The 21,759-nt window shown below is 46.0% G+C and overlaps 1 protein-coding gene across 1 annotated transcript in view; it reads right to left on the reverse strand.

The window, feature by feature from the left end:
* Window positions 1-333: 333 nt before the first annotated feature.
* Window positions 334-21,759, reverse strand: part of LOC8023608 (CD151 antigen) — a 109,123-nt gene continuing 87,697 nt past the window's right edge. The window contains exons 3-8 of the mRNA XM_029973622.4: window positions 15,277-15,468; window positions 11,047-11,121; window positions 10,404-10,502; window positions 6,751-6,906; window positions 2,440-2,523; window positions 334-973 (exon numbers count right to left, since the gene is read on the reverse strand). Coding sequence (XP_029829482.3) covers window positions 899-973; window positions 2,440-2,523; window positions 6,751-6,906; window positions 10,404-10,502; window positions 11,047-11,121; window positions 15,277-15,468 — 681 coding nt within the window. The 3' untranslated portion in view covers window positions 334-898. The remainder of the gene's footprint in view (window positions 974-2,439; window positions 2,524-6,750; window positions 6,907-10,403; window positions 10,503-11,046; window positions 11,122-15,276; window positions 15,469-21,759) is intronic.

The following is a 21,759-nucleotide window of genomic DNA, read 5'->3' on the forward strand; positions in this document are numbered from 1 at the left end:
ATGTTTCGCGGACCCCTTGTAAATTGGCGGAGATGAGGGAGGACCCCGTTCGTGGTGTGGGGAAGGGAAATTATAAGTTAATTATGATAGTGATTTAATGAATGGATATAACTAAGGGCTAGTGTGAAGTAAACTTCTCTTATTGACATATACACGAGAAAGCGCACCCGAAAATTGGAACGTTTCTTCCCAATCTGAGAAGAGACAACTTTTATTTCCGGGCTTGACTGATGAGGCTGGGCTTCGTGGACCCCTAGAATGCCTTTGCGGACCCCCAAGGGCCTTCGGACCCCCATTTGAGAACCACTGGTCTACAGGATACAAAAACTGAACTCACCACTTCAAACTTTTTTTATTTACAAGCAAAGCTGACATCCTGAAGCGGCTCACAAGGTCCATAAATAGCAGCACAAACATTCAGATCTTGTATGTCATAAATAAAAGTAATAGGCAGTCTTATTTACACCACACTGTCCACTTATTAAGGAAGGGAAAGCACAACTCGTTTAATTCATTCAGTTCCTTTCGTGTAGCGAACACGAACTTGAAGCATTGTTCTCATTACAAAACTTAATTCAGGGAGTTAGATAAAGAGATATTAACGGGCTTCTTTTTTAGTGCGTGTGCCGTCTATCTCTACCTACGGAAGGGATGGGATATCACAAAAACGCAGCGGGCTCACGAGATTCCCACATTTCTCCACATTTGCTTGATAACTGCGCAACAAAAACAGGTTCCTTTCTCGATGCATACGCTCCCTGCGATCGGTATAAATAAATTGCACATCTAGCTCTAGCTTGCTTATTTACACGGTTGCAAAACTGCAGCTGCATTGTCTCTGGTTCACACGTCAAGTTGTGTCTGTCGGAACCGCCGGCGCCGCTCGCAGGAAGTGGTCTCAGTAGTACTGCGGATGCCTCCTGTAATCCCGTAGCCGCAAGTAGAGGCAGCAGGAAAAGATCATCCCAAAGACCTAGAAGAGAAATCGTAAAACGGTTCAGTAGCCCACCAGAATCTAACAGGCTATGTTTAGTGTCTTTACCTATGGAAATTCTGGTGAACAAATGAGCACAGACGCATTAACACCATGTTTCATGTTTAATGCATGTGCCTTCTCCACTGTCTCAATGCCACTGTACTAGGCACTGTTTGACAAGTTGTCTTTGCTGCCTGCTGTGGTGACCAGATTATTTTAGTTGGGGTCAGACACTTTCCAGTCAAAGTCATTATGTGCTATTGGTAGTGATTGTGATATAATAAGCATTTGCAGTTACAACCTGTTTATCCAGATTCTGGTATGCTGAATATAGTTATTATCCATACAGTTTTGACTTGAAATGAACATGTTCGATTATCTGCTAATCTGACCCATGGTCACTAAATGATTTCTTCTCAAGACAATTTGGACATGCAGCGAACGCATTGGAATGAGTGGGACTGGCCTCCAAAGCCACCAATACAAACACTGTTCCTCCATCACCTAATAGAATTTTCTGTTACAGAATGTAAACAGATTTCGCATTGCAAATTTTGTCTTCAAAAGTTAGGTGAAACTGACATATTTAGGGCCAGAAATTTCGTCCTTTTCGTATAAATTTGACTGGCAAAAACACAGCTTTCAAGGGGTGGTAGAACGATAGTGGAGCATATGTTTAATGATGATTTGTTCCAATCTTTGTTTCCAAGTGCTTGAGAAACATGTCCAGTTTCGCTGCCCTCGAATTTTTAAAATTAATTTGGGAATCCACGTCTAATAGTCGTGGGGGAACCGGCCTTTAAAGTTCTGCACCAAACAACAAACATGACAATCTTACGGTGCTCGCTACGCCATCATTTGGCATTGGCAGCAAGTTAACATATAATGGAGTTGGAATAAGCATAAGACATTTAACAAAATAAATATGTATGGGAGTTCTCTTTTAACTTCACATCAGTGGCATGCTTTTTTATTGGGTTACTCTCGCTTCTGAGGTATGTCATCTGTGCTCTCAGTATAAAGTGAGGTGAAATAAGAACCCTTAAGAAATCGACTTTTCAAGAAAGAAACATTTTAGTTCATTGCTCTTTACTAATACTACACTCATTCTAGAAAGCAGCAAAAAAATACTTTCTTATCATTTAATAATAACTGTCAGTCTAGCTGGCTAAAAGAAAGATGAGCCTCCTCACGGAGACTTGTGTTCTGTTACGGTACTTGGTATTGTGGTAGTTGGGACTAAGATTGCTTTCAGAGCCGATTGAACAATGTATGCATCTTAAAAATTAAGCCTTTGCTGTTCTTATGTTGGTATACGAAACAAACCCGTCCATTTTGCTACTAGGCAAAAGTACAATTCGCTGTCTGTCCCTCTAAGGTCCAAGAAAAGTATTGGAAGGACGACAGGCTGACAGCTGAAACACGGCTGAATGGTGCTGGGCGTTTGTTAGTATAGTTCTTACCTGCACGAGGCAGATGCCAAGACCGACTGCTCCCACGATGATAAGGTGCTCGCGGATTTGTTCGTCCAATGCATTGATGCAGCCCTGAAAGATGGTGGACATCAAGCTGGGTGGTTTCCCTAATGACAGAGTCTGAGATTCTGGCAATGTGAAACTAGCAGGAGTTATACGAGAAGCAATTTGACAGAGAGTGGCTGAAGACCCAACTTTCTTTTAATATGCAAAGTGATCGAATTGAGATCAAACAAAATGCTAAAAAGGGTCAATAGGTCTCTATTGGACTCCCCGAGTTGTATATTCAACAGCACCAAGAAAAGTGGCTCTGTATCTCTTATTTATTCATGCAGCTCTCGAAAATGCGCAGATGCTATATTTGGTGACAGGCCAAAAGTTCAGTTTAGCGAAGTGAATGCCAAAGAGGATGTGACCTCCGCTCCAGCATTCGCTCTGCTAAAGTAGAAAAAGGTGGGAAGAGCTTCCCCTGAACTCTTAACTTGTCACTGACTATAGTCGGAGGTGGGTCAACCAAATCTTGAGCAATTAGTTCAAGATGAAATAAATAGTAATTGTGTTGTGTGTATGTTTATACAGCCGGAATTTAGTCAGCCTCAATGGGCGTCTTGTGTCTCAGCTGTAGATGAGCAATTTAGCCAGTGCAGTACAACCACTAGCCTGGGTTCTTTAACGTGCATCACGCAGTAGTTATGCACGACTGCACGCCGGTACAGTGGTCATCCAGGTTGAAGTGGGCAGGGGTGGGGGTTGAACCCAAATGCCTGGGTTCTGCAGTGCTCAGAGCGGCAGTGCGCTAACACACACGGCCACCGATCCCCCAAGTTCAAATGCTTTACGCCTTACTGATTTGTTCATAATAAATAAATGTTTAAAAGAACAACTGCATGCACATTAAGGGGAGACACTGGCGTAATTATTAACTTTTGAACTCCTCGTCCGATTTTAACGAAATTTGGAGAGTGCATTTATGAGCAGATGCAGGGACACTGTGCAAACTTTGACTTCTATAGGAGAATTATGTAAAAAGTTACATATTTGTGTATGAGGCTGTGGCACCTTTCCTTAGGAAATCTATCGTATGAAAATGAAATGTTAAACCACTGTTTTTATTGCTTGGATATGAAGTAGAGGGTATGTGGCTTTGGGCTATCTAATTTGTATGATTAAAATGTAAATATTTCGGAGAGAAATTCTGTCTCCAAAAATGATATGCACTTTCTTTGAATGCCATTTTGCCAAAATGTCACTTTTTCTCAGTGATGACTTCAACTTAAAACAAAATGAAGTAGATAGCCCAATTCCCCAGTAAATTTCAGTTCAGAAACACTTTGAACGAGGCACCTGGATATGTTTACCATCAAACGATAGATTCCTTGCTACAAAGTTTGCAGCAAAAAAGTGAAACTGAGAAAAACGCATTCAAACATTGAGCACCTTTACTTTATTAGTTTGGCCCAGTCTGTGTCCACTAAAAGGCGCCGGCAGAGTAGGTCTCCCCTTCGGCTGCCTGGTCCCTCTGTGCCTTGGCGATTGCTGCCAGCTTCCTTTGCTTATGGGCCACTTTCGAAGAGTTGAGGGCCTTCTGCTTCGCCTTGGAGACCTTGGCTTGGAGGGCCTTGTCAGCGTGCTGAACCTAACGGCTTCCGGGTTCGATTCCCATTTCATGAAGGGCCCTCTCAAAGCCCTTGGGGCCCAGGTTGAATTCCAGGACGGCAAGAGCCACGGCAGTTTCCACAGTTCTTCGAGAGGCGAAATCCGTCTTGGGACACCGCCTCCACACCAGAGCATTGAACGACTCGTTGTTGTTCTGCGTTCCCATCCTAGCACACCTCTCGAGTAGGTCCCGCCTTGAGAGTCTATTGTAGAGGGGCACCAACTCCTTTGCGATGTCTCTGGAGAAGGCAGGGCGGTGTGGCTTCGTCGGCTCTCCTGCTGCCTCCAGCGCTTTCTGGCGATTGAAGTGACACCAGGAATGTTCTCCATGAGGGCAGGCCTGATGCCGGGGCTCTTCATCGGTGGAGTAGCTGTGGAGGAGGCTGGCAAACACTGCCTTCTGCATGGCTGGAACGTCTGGGGCACTGGTCTTCAGTGCAGATGCATAGTAGCTGGTCAATTTCTTCATGACAAGGTTCGTTAGTTTGCCCCTTCCACCGAGACCTTTTTTTGTTTTCTTTAGGGCCTCCATGCCAGCATACATTCTTTTGGCGACGTGGTTCACACAGTCTTCTTTCCTCATGCCCTTGTCGTAAAGATCAAGTCCCGCAACATGGTTGAAGGCTTTACTGTCCCCGTCGCACAGCACTGTCACATACTGCAGGTTGTGGAGTTGGACGGACCGACGGAAGATCTCGTCTGCTGCTTGCAGCTCCATCGCATTTGCAGACCCAGCAAAATTCTTCTGGCATACTGCCCTGTGATTTTCGGCCCAGTCTTCATGGCTGTCAGATCCCTGCGCAGGTCCAAGGCTACATCCATGGCAATAATTGCTCTGGACAGAATAGTCCAAAACTAGTCCAGTCTCAAGCTCGATGGCAACTCCAACACCAAAGTGTGAAGTGTGCCCACGCTTATGCCAAGTGCCATCGTATGTCACACAAACGTCCATCAAATCGCCGCTATCTGACTCGCGTGTTTCTCGTACAGCTTCTGCTGCCTTGCTCATTACGTTGCTGGCTGCTCTCACTGAGGCGTCGTGGACCTTTTCTCCCAGATCTTGATAAGATCGGAGATGCATGGGCGAAGGAGCATTGATACCGGCAAAAAAGTTCGTAAGCTTCGTGTATCCGATTCCACATTCACGAGACGCAAGAGAAATCCGTGCCGCCAATTCATTCTGCCGCGAGTGTCCGATGGTCGACGAGTGCGGCGTCCGAGCAACGTCCCCGCAGTCTGGGCAGACGACGACGAATTGCGCCTGAACTCCCTTGCCACTCTCGCTTAGCTGAAGGTCTGATCCACGGCACACCGGGCACAGAAGAGCGGACACCAGTGTCTCGATGGCAGATAAAGCAACCAGACGATAACCTTCGGTTGGGGCACCGTCGGGAGCAGCGGGAGCGTCCGTGGGATCCGCAGCGGGATCGCTCTCTTGCAGTAGCGAGATCTTGCGCTCTATCGCCGTGAGCTCCTCCACAACCTCATAATCTTCAGGAAGAGCCGAAGAAACGTCGGCTGGTTGTTCAGAGGTCAGGTCCTGAAGCGACGAACCGGGAGATGGTGACGCGCTCGGGAGCGAAGCAGCTGACGCGTCCGACGTGGTTCCGTTAGGGTTAGCGCATCGTACGCGTCCACCTGACGAGCCTCTTGGTTTCACAGAACGGCGGCGAGCTCCAAAGGCTTGGAGGGAATGCCGTTTAACGGCCGGCATCGCGGCGACGAGACCGTAGATAAAACGATAAAACTGTGAGAAATATATAACGAGCAAGCAAAAGAAGCGAACGTTCGGCCGAAGCAACGAGACGAAACAACAATTCGGGCGAGCGGATCACGTGGGGTGTCACGGACCAATCCAGGCTTGAGTTTCGTTTTTAAGCCAATTATAGCCAACAACTAGAGGGCTCTGGCTTTGTTCATGCTTACTCTCGAACGAAGTTTACTATCGTCATAAAAGCCCGAAGAAACGACGCTTCCAACGAGGGTATCAACATCGCGGTAGGCCGAATGGGCGCGGAGCGGTCGGCATTTGAAAATGGCGAATATTGTCAACCGATCGCGCGACGGAACGACTCGGGGATAGGAGGCGCGTCGCCGACCTGTCGAAAATCTTTTATATCTGCTTAAATACTCGACTTACGGGCGTGAAATTTTATGGAAGGGTGCATTATTAGTTTCTGAAATCAGATATAACAAATTTGAAAAATGCACTTTTTAAAAAAAAATCGGGAATTGGAGCCCGTGTCCCCCCTTAAGGGAAATATGCAAGCAGTAGCCAAAGAAACAACTATAATAGTGTAATATGCTGATGCTACTGCTGCTGCTTTGTTGTGTTCCACTCCCAGCTTGTCTGTTGGGCAACTCTCACCAATGTTTTGATCATCGCTTGCATGTTTCATTTAACATTTACTTGCGTGGTATATTAGAATGTCCTCTACGTTTCTGAAAGAGCGAACAACCCTTTCAAAATACAACCAGGCGCTTTTATTGGGCTTTTTCTTTTTCTTACAACCTCCGAATACAGTATGCTTGATAGAAATGCGTGCTAGTTGTGTGTTTTTCAAAGACTTTTTCTTACAATAATACCTTCAATGTGGCACAGGTACCCCTAACCAACAAAATAAATAAAATTTGTGTGCTCACGTCATAGTACACGTTGGAGGGATGGACGAGGCCTCCACAACCGGATGTGGTGGTCTTGCAGCAGGAGTCTGGAACCTTGTTTGGTGTGCGGGGTTTGAGTCGAAGCCATTCGCTGCGCTGCCAGTCCTGGTAGCTGTTTGCTCCGCAGCATTTGAACTGCATGGGGATTGAAATCCGCGTGAGTTGTCTGTACAGAGTAGGGATGCCGCAAACTTTTTCCAACCGAAGTTTCGATGATCGAATCAAGCGGTTCAAAAGATTTTGAGTTTTCGAACTTTCCATATCGAGAAATTCGACAGAAGTCGAATTTTGAAACTTATTAAACTAAGAAGTTAGACGCTTTTCGAAATTTCGAACTTATTACGCTGCAAAATTCGATGCTTGTCGAACTTTCGAACTTGATAGACTAAAAAATTCGAGGATCTTCTAACTTCTTACACTACGCTAAGAAATTCGATAATTTTCGAACTTTCAAACTTATTAATCTAAAAAAACTTTGAATCTAAAAAATTCAAAAATTGACGAACTTCCAATTCCTGAAAAGTCAAAAGTTCGACGAACTTCGAACTTTTAGGGTAAAAGTTCGAAGGTCGTCGAACTTCGAAAGACCGCCGGGCGGTTTCATTTGGATTCAAGCAGTGAGGTACAATCATAATTTTTTTTCTTCGCAATTTTACATGCGGTGCCGCATTCCTTGCAAAAGACAAGGCCGTTTATTTCAATCGTCTGGCATGCTTGGTTATAAAGAAATAGATTCCCGAAGGAGCGAGGAAGGACGACAGGTTTTTGACAATTGTCGTTTGTGCCATATTTGAAGCGCGCTATAGCCGAAGCTATTTATGGTACAGATGTTAAACTTTAAGAATGACCTATGTATAGCGTAGGTAAGTGTCGTCTTACAATATGATTATTGTTGTTCAAGACCGAGTTTGGAAGAAATATCCAAACCCTACGAGCAATTGTACCTACGAGCAATTGTGCCCTAAACTTGGTCATTTTTTTTCACCTGCATTGTTAGAGGTATCACATTTAGATTAACACCAGAGACAGTACATATCATTACCATCTGCAGAATACAAAATAATGTATTTATTGTTTTTTTTCACGTTGAGGAATAAATTAACTCATGGGGGAAGATTTCTAAAATTGCTCAAGTTAAGCATGTCATAAAAAAAAGTTTTTTTCCTCATTTTACGTTTTTGGGACGTTTCTTTTGGCCTGTACACATTTTGGTAGGAGAAACTTGTTTCATAGTTCTGGGCCTCTGAATATGCAAGAATACAACACTTCCGGCGGGTTCTTGATAGTTTTTTTTCTCTTTCCAGCTTTTGATTTTTGCATTTATTGTTATGTTTATTTATTGATTATTTTTTACCAATGGCACAGTTACTTAGGTCGAAAAGACATAGGTTTGAACTTCCGAGCCACCGAGCATGTGACGAGTAGTGCCTTCTGACGAGTTTCTAACAATGACCATCTACGCGATCTTTTATGCAGTGAAGAGCGACAGTAGCTATGCATATGCATAAATAATTTCAGATTAAAATAAGCTCAACCACGTCCCCTTTCCCCGTAATGTTTTCTTTAGCGGTCCGAAATATCTGGGGGGGGGGGGGGAGGGGGAGGGAAGGGAGTCTGGATACCCCCCCCCCCCCCTTCTCCCTCCTTTTTCCTCTTCCGACGCCACTCGTATGGTAGAACGCTCCTCGACCTCAAGTTGCGTCAGCTTCTGTGCTTTTTGCACGGTGTTTCTTCCGCCCCAGAAAATAAACCTCCAAAGCAATTGCAAACAAAAAATTGTGAAGATGCAGGCGAGCTGGTATACGGTGATCATGATGCAAAATCCCGAGACTGGGAATGAAATTTGCAAGAAATAGTGTAAGAAGAAAGAAAAAAGGGGACAGGACAACGTCTCAAAATCAACTGAGTTGAGTTTGAGACGTTGTCCTGAGCTGAGTTTTCAGCTGAGTTGAGTTTGAGACGTTGTCCTGAGCTGAGTTTGAGACGTTGTCCTGTCCCCTTTTTCCTGTCTTCTTACACTCTTTCTTTCAAATTTCATTCCCAGAGCTGAGTTTAAGATGTTGTCCTGTCCCCTTTTTTCTGTCTTCTTCCACTTTTTCTTTCAAATCTCATTCCCAGTCTCAGGATTTTGCATCATGTACAAACTAAACTTACTGTATGCCAGCGTCGCTCGGGCGGCGTTCGATTGGATTACTTCCAGCGTGCAAAGGGGTAGGGGGGCAGTTTGCCAGATCACTTCAAAGTTTTTCTGAGCTTCAACCACCTGCCTGCCCCTGGCCGTTTCGAACTGGATGAATATCGTTAAACAGTGCGCTTGTAGGATCACTACTTCGTGATGCACGTTAACGACCACCCCGGGCTGGCGGTCGCAATTACTGATCTATTGTCACACGTCACACTGCACTGGCAAGTATTCCAGCACATCCGGGACACTTGTCGTATCATTTAATTGCCTGACCAGCTTCTCGCAGTCTAAATATCACACCCGAACCTTTCTAAACCTGATTTCGTGAAAACCAGTGAGGCGTGAAAACGTTATTTGAAACTGAAACTGTGGCGGAACATAAAAACCAGACTTCGAACTTTGCGCACTTGGACTTCAAAAAATTAAAAACCTTTGAAGATTTTTTTTTTTTTTTTTCGAATTTAGCCCTAAAAAAAGAGAATCGAAACCTTCAAACTTTTCAAACTTTAGAAAGAAATTAAAAGTCTTCGAATTTATCGAACTTCATGTCTTTAAGAATTCAGAATGTTCAAATTTTTCGAATTTTAGATCCAAAGAAATTTGAAACATTCGAATCTCGAATTTCAAATTAGGGAAGTTCGAAATCTTCGAATTTATCAAACCTCAAGTAAACAAATATTCGAAATAATCGAACCCAAACTTTTAGAAACTGTGAAAGCTTCGAACTTTTCGAATTCGAAACCCCACGATTTTAGAAAGTTGCGAATTTTTCGAATTCGAACCTTTGTACGGTCAAAAATATCAAAACCTTTCGAATTCGAACATCAGTTCGGTTAGAAAATGTCAAAACTTTTCGAATTCGAACCGAGGGTGGTTCGTGGCATCCCTAGTACAGAGGCAGCAGGAAGTACGGTGGTACTAGTATGCTAACAGTTATAGTGGCATAGGCAAACGGGTGGGGGTATGGTGTTGAATATATTCTTTTCCTTCTCTACTTCTTTTTGTTGTGAACGGATGGTCATGTATACGCAAAGTATTAAGTCTCTTGGCAGTTAGTAATCTGCTGCGTCAGGCTTGCTGCATTGCAGCCATACAGCATCAGAGTTGGAAAAATCGGACCCCATATGGTTGTATTTTTCGCCCCTCCTCCTTGGGCCAGAAAACTGGCCTGCATTATTGTAAAATAAATAAATAAATAAACCTCCTGCAGCCAATGACCACATGAAACACTGGACATTCCATCTGAACGACACAGTAACATAATTTCGTAAGGAAGATAATGATTATCTGGTTTTCACATCCAGTTATTGTTTCATGCTTCCTTTAAAGCTAGTTAGCATCTTTGCTGAATCATGCTTCAACCAGAAGAAAACCCGAGGAGCTACAAAGGGGACACACATTAATTTGGCCTAGTGGCATTCAGTATATCGCAGCCTTGAATACGCACACTGCTCTGCAGGTCGTTGATGGCGTCCGTCCTGCTGCTGTCAATCCCGTAGCTCTCTATGAACGTTGTGTTCAGGCTGTCTGCAAGCTCGTGCCATACCTGCATTTGCGGAAGAAGGCCGGAAAAGTATCACTCTCTTTACGGCGAGCCAAGTGGACCACAACACATCCTTTCTGCATATGAGCTTAAGGAGGGGAGCGCCAATCAAAGGGCAGCACAGGCAGCGTGCAGAGATTTCGCGACGACGAGGTAGCCAGGTGCGCACTGTCGATGGTTGAGGGCAGGGGGAAACAAAGGCATGTGGACGCATTTGGGATGTAAAGAAGCGCACATGGTATGCAAACAGCAGAGGAACTTGCTTGCCATTGTACTTTGTTTTGTCATAAGTCAGTTGAAGGCTCAAGCACATGCAAACACCAACACACATTGTAAAAGTGCAAGTCATTGGGCATTCACTGCACCTTATTTGTTTAGCAGATAAGAGAGCATGTATAGAAAGATGACAAACGGCGTGTCATTGTGCTTTTGACATTGTTTTGATGGTGCCATTGGGTCATACAGCCCCGTTTGTCAGTTTCAAACCAAAGCACATGTAAAGTCCTTCTCCGACCAATAACAGGTTCTGACAAGAGTTTGCTCTTACCTGTTCTTCATAAACGTAGGCGATGACCCCAGCAACAGCTTCAAGCAGGAATATCAGGAGCAGGAGGAAGGTGTACTGGAAATGAGGCAAAGCAAGAAGTAAAATTAATTATGATAATAATATTATTAATAGCTATTTATCTACCATTTACGCGATGGTGGGGTTTGAGGAAAAAAGTTACGAGAACAGCTTGACAGGTTCCCAGTCAGAAACCGCTATGATGCATGCTGATTTGAAATAGCTTGTAAGATTTAATCTGACTGATTTGCACCTTATGGAAGCGGGCGATGCCACTTGGCTTCAGCCCTAATGTTGCGGCTGTAAAAGCTTTACCCCTGATGCCTTCACTGTTCCAAGAAATCCTGCTTTCAGTTTGCAAGGGACACAAATCAGGGACTCCAAATAAAACTCAAGGGTGCTGAAAGCTGGTAGAAAGGACTTTGAAAGGAAACTCTTGGTGGCATCATAGTGGCAGCTGACAGAGACTTACGTAAAGTACTGAGCATACCACTTTTGAGACGATTAAAAATAGGCGAAGGACATATAACGTGCCCACCCCAAACTTCTAAATCCACCTACTGTCGAGGGCGGTTATAACGAAGTCGGTTATAACAAAATAGCGGCTACAGCGAAGCGATGACGATTTCCCATTTCCGTTTGCACTTTTTCAATGCACTTGTGTCTGTTTTTAGTCAAGGAAATCGAGTGACTCCCGCGGATATAGCAAAAAAAATATTTTGTGATAATAAAAAAAAAAAAAAAAAAAAAGGAATAAAATTTGGGAAGTTTATGAAGTCTCGGACCGCCGCAGTTTGCTCTGCGGCCAAGAAGCCACCCAGAACAGGCTGGGGAAGATCCACGTGACCCCCATCGAGCAGTTGCCCCACCTCTTAAATCTAGGCTCTCTATACCGACTTTAGACAAGCTTGAGCGCGAACTCGGTGCCGTGCGCGCTTCTTTGTTTGCTTTGTGATCCGTGTCGGCGTCTGGTCGGTGAGGTCGCTCTTGCGCGAAAGTGTACTTCGCTCAAGCACAGATTCGGCGAATCATTGCCACTCAACGATGGAGAGTCCCGGCGCCGCCGGCACCTCGATGGGGAAGACGAAGGCAATCTCCTTGAATCAAAAGCGTGCCATCCTCGACGGAGTGCGCATAAACGTAAAGAATGCCATCCACCGCCGGCATCCTCCGCGGGGCCGACATGGTCCGCACGTATAGGATCTTTTTTCGATCGGAGCTTCTCGCAGTTGTCAAGATGGGTCCATATCACAAGAGCGAATGACATTTGAGCGAACGGCGACATTTGAGCGAATGGTCGTTTTAGCGAACAACGGGGGCGCGCGTTAACCCATCCGTCGCGCTGCGCTTTACGCCGCTTCGCGGCGACAGTCTACGGCAACTCATTACAAAAATATGAACTCACTCGGCCCACCCGAAAACGCCGCTTCGCGACGTCCGACTATTCGCTAAAGTGTCATTCGGTGAAACGTGGGCGTTCGCTAAAACGTCATTCGATCAAGTGAGTGCCTCCCTGTCGAGATGCGGCTCCTATGTAGCAGAGGACGCGTGCAGGGAAGCTTCGACTGCTTTCTGCAGGCTCGCTAAACATGTGCAGTGGGGGAAGTGCCGCGCCAAACTGCGCCAGAACGAATAACCTGCTACGTGCTACTCCAAAGGCTGTATTTGTGCACGATTTGCGCCATGTCTTCGCCGAAAGGGAGCTTATCTCAAAAAGGAAACTGAAAGTGGATGGCACGTGGCATTGTTGGCGATGTCACTAAAAATAAGTACAGTTCTTTTTTTATGCCTGAGTATTATGTGCGAAGAGTAGGGCTGCGCGAATATTCTCAATTTCTAGTAGTAGTTTCAAATAATACGTTGTTTGATATTCGCTTCTAAATGAACTGCGATATTCGTACTTTTCGAAGCGTTGATCGCGGCGGGTTATCTCCCTTGAGTGCGCTTCTCCTCAAGCACCGGTGGACTGCGGAGAAGCAATACCCACGGAGCGGACACAGCGATTTGGCGATTCGCTTCGCCGCAGTGCAGTCGCGCACTTGGGTAAAAAACACACCTTCAAACTAGCATGGTGCACGCGCGCGCCAAAAGTATATATAAAAAAAAGATCGAGGAAGTTTTGCGATTGTTGATATTACATTGCAGTAAAATCTTCAAAATTTAACTGGCTTTTATGCAAGGGTATGTGTTAGGCAGCGATGTTCTAAAAAAGCCGTGTTCATTAGCTGTGCTTGTTTTTTTTTTTTTTTTTTTTTGTTCTTTCTTGATTCAGATTTAAATATTTTCATATAGCAAGAATATTTCTAAATCCCCTCAATTAGGTATGGCTCGGCTCCTTTATAGGTCTAATTTTAGGTCAAATCTGTCGTTTCCTTGCCATTCCAATGTAGGTACTGGACTTTCTGAGGTTACTGTCTATAAATATAGCTAGACTAAATTTTTCAGAACTCGTGAGTTGGCAATAAGGGGCTTAGAAACAACCTTTGCGAGTTCAGCTGAATTTCCGTTTAAGCAAGGTGTAATAGTAGAGAAAGGCGCGGAGAAAGGCGCAGCAACTCTTCAGTATTCGATTCAAAAATATTCGGCCAAAACCACTATCCACTTTTGAATTTGCTTCGAACCCAAAATCCATTATTTGCACATGCCTAACAAAAAATTAACGTTTTTTTTTTTACCGAACAGTGTTAACATTGATCGCAATGAATAGCTAGCGCTACTCGTTGTGATCAGTTAGAGTAGCCATGTGCTCCGCTTAGCTGCTCTATGAACAGCAGCAGGTTGAATATGAGAGCAGCGTGAGACATATTCAAAACAAAAGTGTCCGTTTTATGTCGAACTCGCGATAATTACGTCACCATGATACAAGCTCTACAATGCAGCCAAAAACATGTTTTTTTTACGTCAAATACAGACCGAAAACGCCATCGGTACTCCTAATAGGTTAATTGAGTGTTCTACGAAATTGCCGGCATACGATTGTTCAATAAATAAATAACTATATATACAGGCCAGGTCTTCTGTAGGAATAGTACTTTAGTCTGCCAAAACTCGAACAACTGCAGTTTTTTCCACGGGCTAACCTTCGAAGAGATCGTATACAACTTTCTGACATGAAAGCTAAAAATTGTCTGCTCTAAAAGTGGGAATCTCTGCACCAAAACCAGTTCTTTCCCTGCTACAATAGCTTCTCCAAATCACCACTTGTCAACTCTACACACTGCATGTGCCCGTGACAACCCGTGTTATCTTCTTTTTTCTTTAATATTATTTGTATGAGTTCATATATAACGAAAAAGCGGATATAGCGAAGCGATTTCCGATTCCCGTTGACTTCGTTACAACCGGTCTCGGCAGTATTAAAAATATTTAAAAAAATAATAATTGCAGTTCACCCTACGAGCCATCCCAGTGCCGTAAACGTGCCACGTGACTGCGCTCCCTGTTCGAAGGTCACGTGATACTTACACGGCACAGGATTGGCTTCGCCTGCCCGTAGCACCCTTTGCAGCTTGAGGAGAAACGAGGAATCGAGATTCGCTTCCGCGCCGCTTCTCCGAGGACACCGGTGCAAAGCGGAGAAAGCCCCCGCGCGCGCCGGGGCCGGTGTACTGCGGTGAGGCCCAAGCTGGCCGCGCCCTCTAGAGAATCGGGTATATATCGGAGCGTAGCTTATGTTTACTTCAGCTGACGCTGCCAGCTAAGGGGACCGATCGAGCAGCGTCCAGAGCGCGAATCACTAGGCTTTTTTACAGCGGAGCTGTTGAGGGCAAGATTCTCCAGGATCGCGTCCCCTGCAAAGAAATGAAGACACCGAACCAACCGAACTCTGGACACCTACCGCCATCTATGAGCGACGGCGGCAAGCCACCTATCTGGTTGCAGTCGTCGCTCATAGATGGCGGCAGCCTTTCCACTCTGGCTTGCCGAGTTGCGGCTGGCCATTACTTTCTATTGTACAGCACCGCTGGTCTTCCTTCTTCATCAGAGTGGAAAGGCTGAAAGTTTTGTTTGTGGTTGGTTCAGCAATGGTAGAACACGTACAGAAGCACGGCGAACGCCATGATGGTACGATTTTGACGCCGTCTGATTAGTCCCATCAGCTCTTATCGTCGTCGGCTGCGTCTAGTATACGTGGCTCTATTCCTCTCCTGGACCGGCCGCATGTGAGCTTCACGAAAAAAGATGCGCGACGTCCTGCGTAGTTTGACGTACCGCTAGCAGGAGGCACCGGTTCAGCCTCCAGATGGCCACGCATCCCATGATGGTCACCAGGATGACCAGCACGCCGGCCAGCACCAGCATGTAGGCCGTGGAGGCGTACGTCGCCGTGACCAGCAGGCTCAGGTGGTGCCGCTTGGCCAGCAAGGTCCACACGCCCACGCCCAACACCGCACATCCTGACAGCTGCAAAGGGACGGTGGAGGGATCATCAGTCGCCGAGGCCGATTGTGGAACTCGAGCATTCAATGGGTGGACGTTTTGAGGTTTTGTTGGGGTGAGCGCTAAGGCGGTTGAAAGATTTATGATCGATGTCTTGTTCTTCGAGAGAATAAAAAAAAAAACAAAAAAACATAGCTACACGCCTATTGTTTGCATGTATTATTATAGTCGGTGACACTCATTGCGCTGTTTTAGTAGCGTTTCGACACGTTATGGAGGCTCCTCCGACCTCTCTCCACTTGAGCTGAGCGAACGCTGTCGCCTCCTCTCCAGCGTTCGCTTTGCTCAAGTGGAAAGGGGTGGAAGGAGCGTCCAGTTTACTCCCAACCCGTCACATCCAATAGTTCCTAGGCCTTCAGCACTAACGGAAAGTCATTGGTAATGTATTCAGACTGGATGGCATGATCTAGCGATATGGGCACGTTGCCTGCGCTAGGTGCATCACTATGCGCATATCGATGTTGCAGTCACACTGAGCAAACACGCACGCGCGCACACACAAACACCTGATTTAGACTGTGAGATCTCGCTTGCGATTTCGCACTTGCGACCTCAAGCACCGCTGCTTCCAGCACGCTATTTTCGACGCACGAGCGATGTCACACCTGCGAAATAGTAACTAGAGTCGTATCATGTGTTTCTTGGCACTTCTTGACAAAAGTGGGCCGCAGATGCGAGCATTCACAAAATGGAGCTCATTTGCCTTCATTGTATTTTCAATGGTCCATTGACCGCTATGAGCAGCGCTTTATCGTGGTCCTTCAGCTGCATTTTTATCGATCTGTGACCTACATCTCCGTTAACCCTAATCGCAAGCAACAAGCAATGAAGAGAATAGCGTTTCTACTAAACTGGCCACTTACTCACGGGGAAGAATTCGGAAAGCGAAGAAGAAAAGGTGACCGCTTTCTAAGACCGACTAAACGCGCCCTACCTAGCTTCATATCCAGAGGGCGTGACCTGCGAAAAAGACGAGGTTCTGACATAAAGTAGTGAGGGGTGCTGCAAAAAGAGAATAAAGCGTTTGAGCCGTTCCACCCCGCGGGCGTGACCGGGCCATCTTTCGGGGCCTTTTAGCACGCCGTCTTCGATTATCGGAACCGTTAATCAAGTTGCCCCAGCCTCTCAGCACGGGGTCCCTGCGCTTCAGCGAGCGGGCGGCAAAAGTGCCCAGTCATTAGCGGGGGTTCGAGGGAGGGAGAGCTTCCCGCGGCGTCCGTTGTGCTCCGCTGGACGGCGCGTCGGTCGGCGGCGCACCGGAGCACTTTGAAGTTCAGCTTTGGGTTTGAGCGTGGAGCGCGCTCATTTCGCGGAGGCATCGGGCTTGTTATGCTCCATTTAGTGGCACCACCATTCCCCCTATGCTAAAGTGTGCTGAAGAAATAGGGGCGAGTGTTACGAACACTGACAGTTATCGGCGATCATACATCGTAAAAAGGACACGGAGTACACGGAGTATGTGTTCGAAGCCTGTTCGCTTCTTACGTGTGATAGGTTTTGTCTGGATGGATGGATGGATTTTAATGGCTGTACCCTTCGTAACGGGCGGTAACTTGCGCCATCTAGTCTCAAAAGGCTTAGACCACTTTATGTCAGAAGGAACCAATGTGAGGGACCATCGTACGAGGAAGAAATCGCGCCTCAGGCATCAGACAGTAACACCTTTTGGCGGGCTAGTTGGTCCATGATTTGTAGAAATAAATGAACTGCGCAAAGGACGAGGTCAGAGGTAGAAACGAGTATGACACACGGAGCGCAGTTCCGTGTGTCGTACTCGTTTCTACCTCCGTCCTCGTCCTTTGCACAGTTCATTTATTTCTACAAACCAGACAGTGTTTACAGGCTGTCTTTTGTATGATGTCTTGGCAGTGTGACCGCGGTCTTAGAATTCCTTAGAATTTCCCCATGGCTCCCTTCGCGCGCGCAATTCCTTGGAAGTTTGTGCCCTATATTTCGGTTACAAAAAAAAAAAAAAGAAAAAAAAAAAAAGGAAAGCCGTCGAAAACGGGCGTGCTCGCGGCTTCGGGCTGCGGTCTGGAGGCGACCTCATTTTCCTCGGGCCTGTTGTTTTCCAGGGAAAAATAAGAGCGCTCGCGCCCGGCAGCTTCGTGATAAATGGCGGCTTGTTTCCGACGGGGGTGCCCATCGTGCCTTTGAGCGGGAAGAGGCGCGCTATGGCGTACCGACCACCGCTTAGCGTGCCGCATTTGCCAAACTGGGTTAGCACCCGATGCATAGTCCGCTAAGACAAACTTGGACTAAAAGAAGAAAAAGTCTTCTAAATCTATTTGCATAGTCTGAACTACGTAAAATGTGAACGTTGAAACGTGCTTAGTCTGTGGACTATACGACGAGGATGGGCTGGAAATGAGCGCGTTTTACCCGTAGTAGTACCCGTAGTGTGCAGACACGCAGCCGGGCCTTGAAATCGTTTCCCGCAGGAACCGCGAGAAGGCTGAAACGTTCATGTTTCACTTTTCCGTCGTGCGGATCTGCTATATATATATATATTTTTTTTTTTTTTTCATCTTTTTTCCCTGACACGAAAAGCAGCGGGCCAGCCAGCTTTCTCCAGTCCGGTTAATTAATCTCTTCGTATTTCCAATAAACCACTTTTCTTTTTTTCTGCTGTAACCATTAACGAAATAAAACAGCGCAAACGAACACAAGGACAAGTAGAAGAAGGGACACAGACACAGCGCTGTCCCTTCTTCTACTTGTCCTTGTGTTCGTTTGGTCTGTTTTATTTCTATGTTTACAATGCATCACCGACTAGCCCACCTCCAAACATTACTGCAGTAACCATTAACGACTTGCCAGAAGCAGCGATTTAGCTTACTGTGGCTTTGGCAGACCTCACATTTTGTGTTGTTGATCTTGATTCATAAAGATTCTTCTTCTTCTTCTTCGTTTTCTTCTTATTATTATTACTATTAAAGGAGCTGAGCAACGATATTCAATTGGAATGTTTTTCACTACACACGAGCTTACTGGCACTAGTGGGAGTCAAGGATACTCGCACGCAACTCCGCTGGCCAAGAAACTCCTTTGTTGCGGTGTAATTTCAAGGACAAAAGCGATCATTTTCATTCAATCTCTCCTTTGCAAAATTCCATGACGTAACGTGGGTATTGCAGTACACCCATATGACGATATTTGAATGATGTTCATAGATTGGACCCGAGCATTGCGTGAGCACTCGATTTGGGCTAGTGATAATTACCAGCTCGAGAAGCATTCGGGTAGTGACCCGTGTCCAATCACTGCAACGACGACAACAGCCGAGCCATAACAATGTCTGGAACTCAGCGCGTGCCCTGTGCTTTGCCAACCCCAGCGCGTGGCTATGATCAACATTGGCGGCATATAATCGGCTCCAGATCACGTGGCCGCTTGTTGTGGCTGCGAGTTGAGGGGGTGAACGCTGCTCGTTTTTTTTTTAAATTTTTTTCTGGGACTCCTATTGCGTGGGGTGAAAAACCAACGCGTGTTTCATAGGTCATTAATGTCAGGGATCCGTTCTCTTAAGCGGTATTTGCGCAAAGTATACAAAAATTGTTGCATCGCCCCTTTAAGACTGTGAAGGAAGCATGCATATCGAAGGCTGATCGAGGCACGTAAGCGCGTTGAGACGCGATTCAAGTGTCACTGGTGTATTTTTTTTTGTATTTTTTACATTAAACGCAAGAAAAAATTTTAAAAATTTGTAAAAGAAAAAAAAAGTTTGACTTTGTAACATGGCCCTAAAGCTGAATCTAATCTATCCCTTTCATGCAACTCTAGATAGCTGTCACCGGGAAGTCCCTTAGTCAGACGTAGGCTGCCCCTTTAAAACTTTCAGGATACATTTTTTTTCTTTGTTTTTTTTCACGCTTTTTGATGTGACGCTGGCCCTAAAATGCATGTAACGTCGTGAATCGCTGCCCGGAAGAACTCCACTAGACACCCACCTCCGTGCGACAGTGAATCGTGTAAAAACCAGCCTCTCTCTCTCTCTCCCCCCCCCCCCTCTCCCCCCGACCGTTTTGCTTTATTTGTTTGCCCACGAAAACAAAACAAAAAAAAACACGTCTAGTCGCGGTCTGGTGCGGACAAAAAAGGAACTACCCGGTACGTCCAACAAACTTGTTAAATACGTACCAAGACAATTTTTTTTTCTGTTTTTCTATTTGTTGTTTTGTCCTTCTTTAGGACCGGCCCAGCAGGCGATCTCTCATTGTGGCTCTCGGTTTTTGGTTACCAACGGCGTCTTTGTTGCTCACAACGCGTGAGACTCTTCGGACTCTGCCGGACCCTCTCGCAGACTCAAAGGCAACTCCCTGTTTTCTTTAACTTCTTTTTTTTTTTTGTGTGTGTGTGTGTGCTTTACTTTTTTTTTTTCTTCTGCTTTATGTGCGCGATTGGACCGCGGAGGGGAGGCTACGAGTCGTCCCTATGCCAATCGGACGCTGTGACAAAGTAGACGTTCCTCGTTACTGCGATCCAAAAGGAACGCTTGACACCAGCTTGAAGGAAACGCGTTATTCTCTCCTTTCTCTGGACGTGTCGCGAGTTCAATACTTGTCGTTATTAATTCCTCGCTATTTTTTTTTTTTTAACACGTTCATTCGGGGATAACTGTGGCTGTACCGACATTCCTTGTGCACGTCTCTTCCTGGTCTATCTAGCGTTTTCTCGTCGTGAAAAGGGTGAGAACTAGGTTGGGGGCACTTGTTCTATAGACCTCTGCATCGCTTATCACCCGGGCGAAAAATGCTGAGTCACTGAGCTATGGACGCATGCACACTCTCAGATATACCGCACAGCAACGCAACGGCGCATGCGCAGAAGGCGTTCCACAGCCAAACAGACGAAGATGGCAGAGCGCAGAAGCTTCAAACTTGTAACGGGTAGGGTACATAGCTGCACGTGACTATACGCTTTTACGCGTCGAAGGTCACGTGACAGTCGCACAGCGTTGCATTGACTCCGATGGCTCGTAGTGCCCTCCGCGTTGTTACACAGCGGCAGCGCCGCGGACGCACCCTGCGGGAGCAATTGTGAGCCGGGTCTTTGTAACGCCGCATCATTGTCGTTGGAATCCTTTTGCCGCGGTCTCGCTACCTGGTTCGGCGAAGGAAACGCCGGAGAATTTCCTTTCAACTGCCGCGCGTTTTATGCTCCGGTTTGTGGGTTCGCGCTCACTCCACGAGGAGCGAGCGCGAAATGCGGGTTTGTCTAGAGCAGGCGTCTCCGTGTTTTTTTGACTGAAGGACGGGATTAGGGATCCCTCGTAGTCTCTAAGGCCGGGAAAAATAAAATTTAAAGGGGAAAAAAAGATCATAATCTTAAATAGCGATTTAACGCACGAAACATCTTAGAGAATATTAAAAACGCGCAAGGTTTATGAGTACATATATACTCCAATATGAAATGTAATACTTAGCTAATTATAACTTTAAACAACAATTGTGACCAAGTAAACTCGGCAAGCATAAATCCAAGCGCGTAAAAACTTTAACCAATCCGCGTAGAGCAAAAAAAAAAAATAATAACGAGAACAATAACTTTAATGTTGACAATAGGGAGTTTTAGAATAACGTACGCAATTTTAGCGCCCGCTAGCGCTAAATTTAGCGCTTGTATTAGCGCCCGCGGCGCAAGAGAGTTTTAGAATAGCTCCGTCGCGACGCAAAAGCCCAAGCATCTCGCGCTTGCGACGCCACCAAGATAGTCACAGTTTTTATTTCACAAACGAACAGCTGTAACTTTAGAAAGAAACAAGCTTTTTGCTCCAGAGTATTATTTTAGATTTGTTTAAACACGAGAATGTGACGCGAGAGGTTGACCGGTCGTGCCCGCTTGCGTCGCCTCGGTGAGAGAGGTCTCGTGTACTGACCTTCGCACATCGCACCTTCGCTGAGAAGTGTTCGCGCGTCGCAAGCATCATGTTGCCGGTGATCGTTGCCAAACCGAATACAATTTCGTCTCGCATTGAAAATCGCAGTCGCGAGGATGCCGCCGACGTCGCACTCACGACGCCGCCAAAGCAGCCGCCGACATAATCCTGGAAGCCGCCATTTTTGCTTAACTCTGCTCGTCTTGGCTTTAGCCAACTTCTCATCATGAATCCTCGGAGAAGCGCAAAGGCTCTTTGCGTACGCACGCTATTTCCGAGAAATAGCGCGCGCTAAAATTGCGCACGCAAAGCGCAAAACCTGGTTTGCGTTCGGAGCATGCGCAGTGGTGACGACGCTATTCTTTGCGTGCGCAAAG

Source organism: Ixodes scapularis, unplaced genomic scaffold (assembly GCF_016920785.2).
Source record: "Ixodes scapularis isolate PalLabHiFi unplaced genomic scaffold, ASM1692078v2 PGA_scaffold7__128_contigs__length_106722199, whole genome shotgun sequence".
Taxonomy (NCBI): Eukaryota; Metazoa; Arthropoda; class Arachnida; order Ixodida; family Ixodidae; genus Ixodes; species Ixodes scapularis.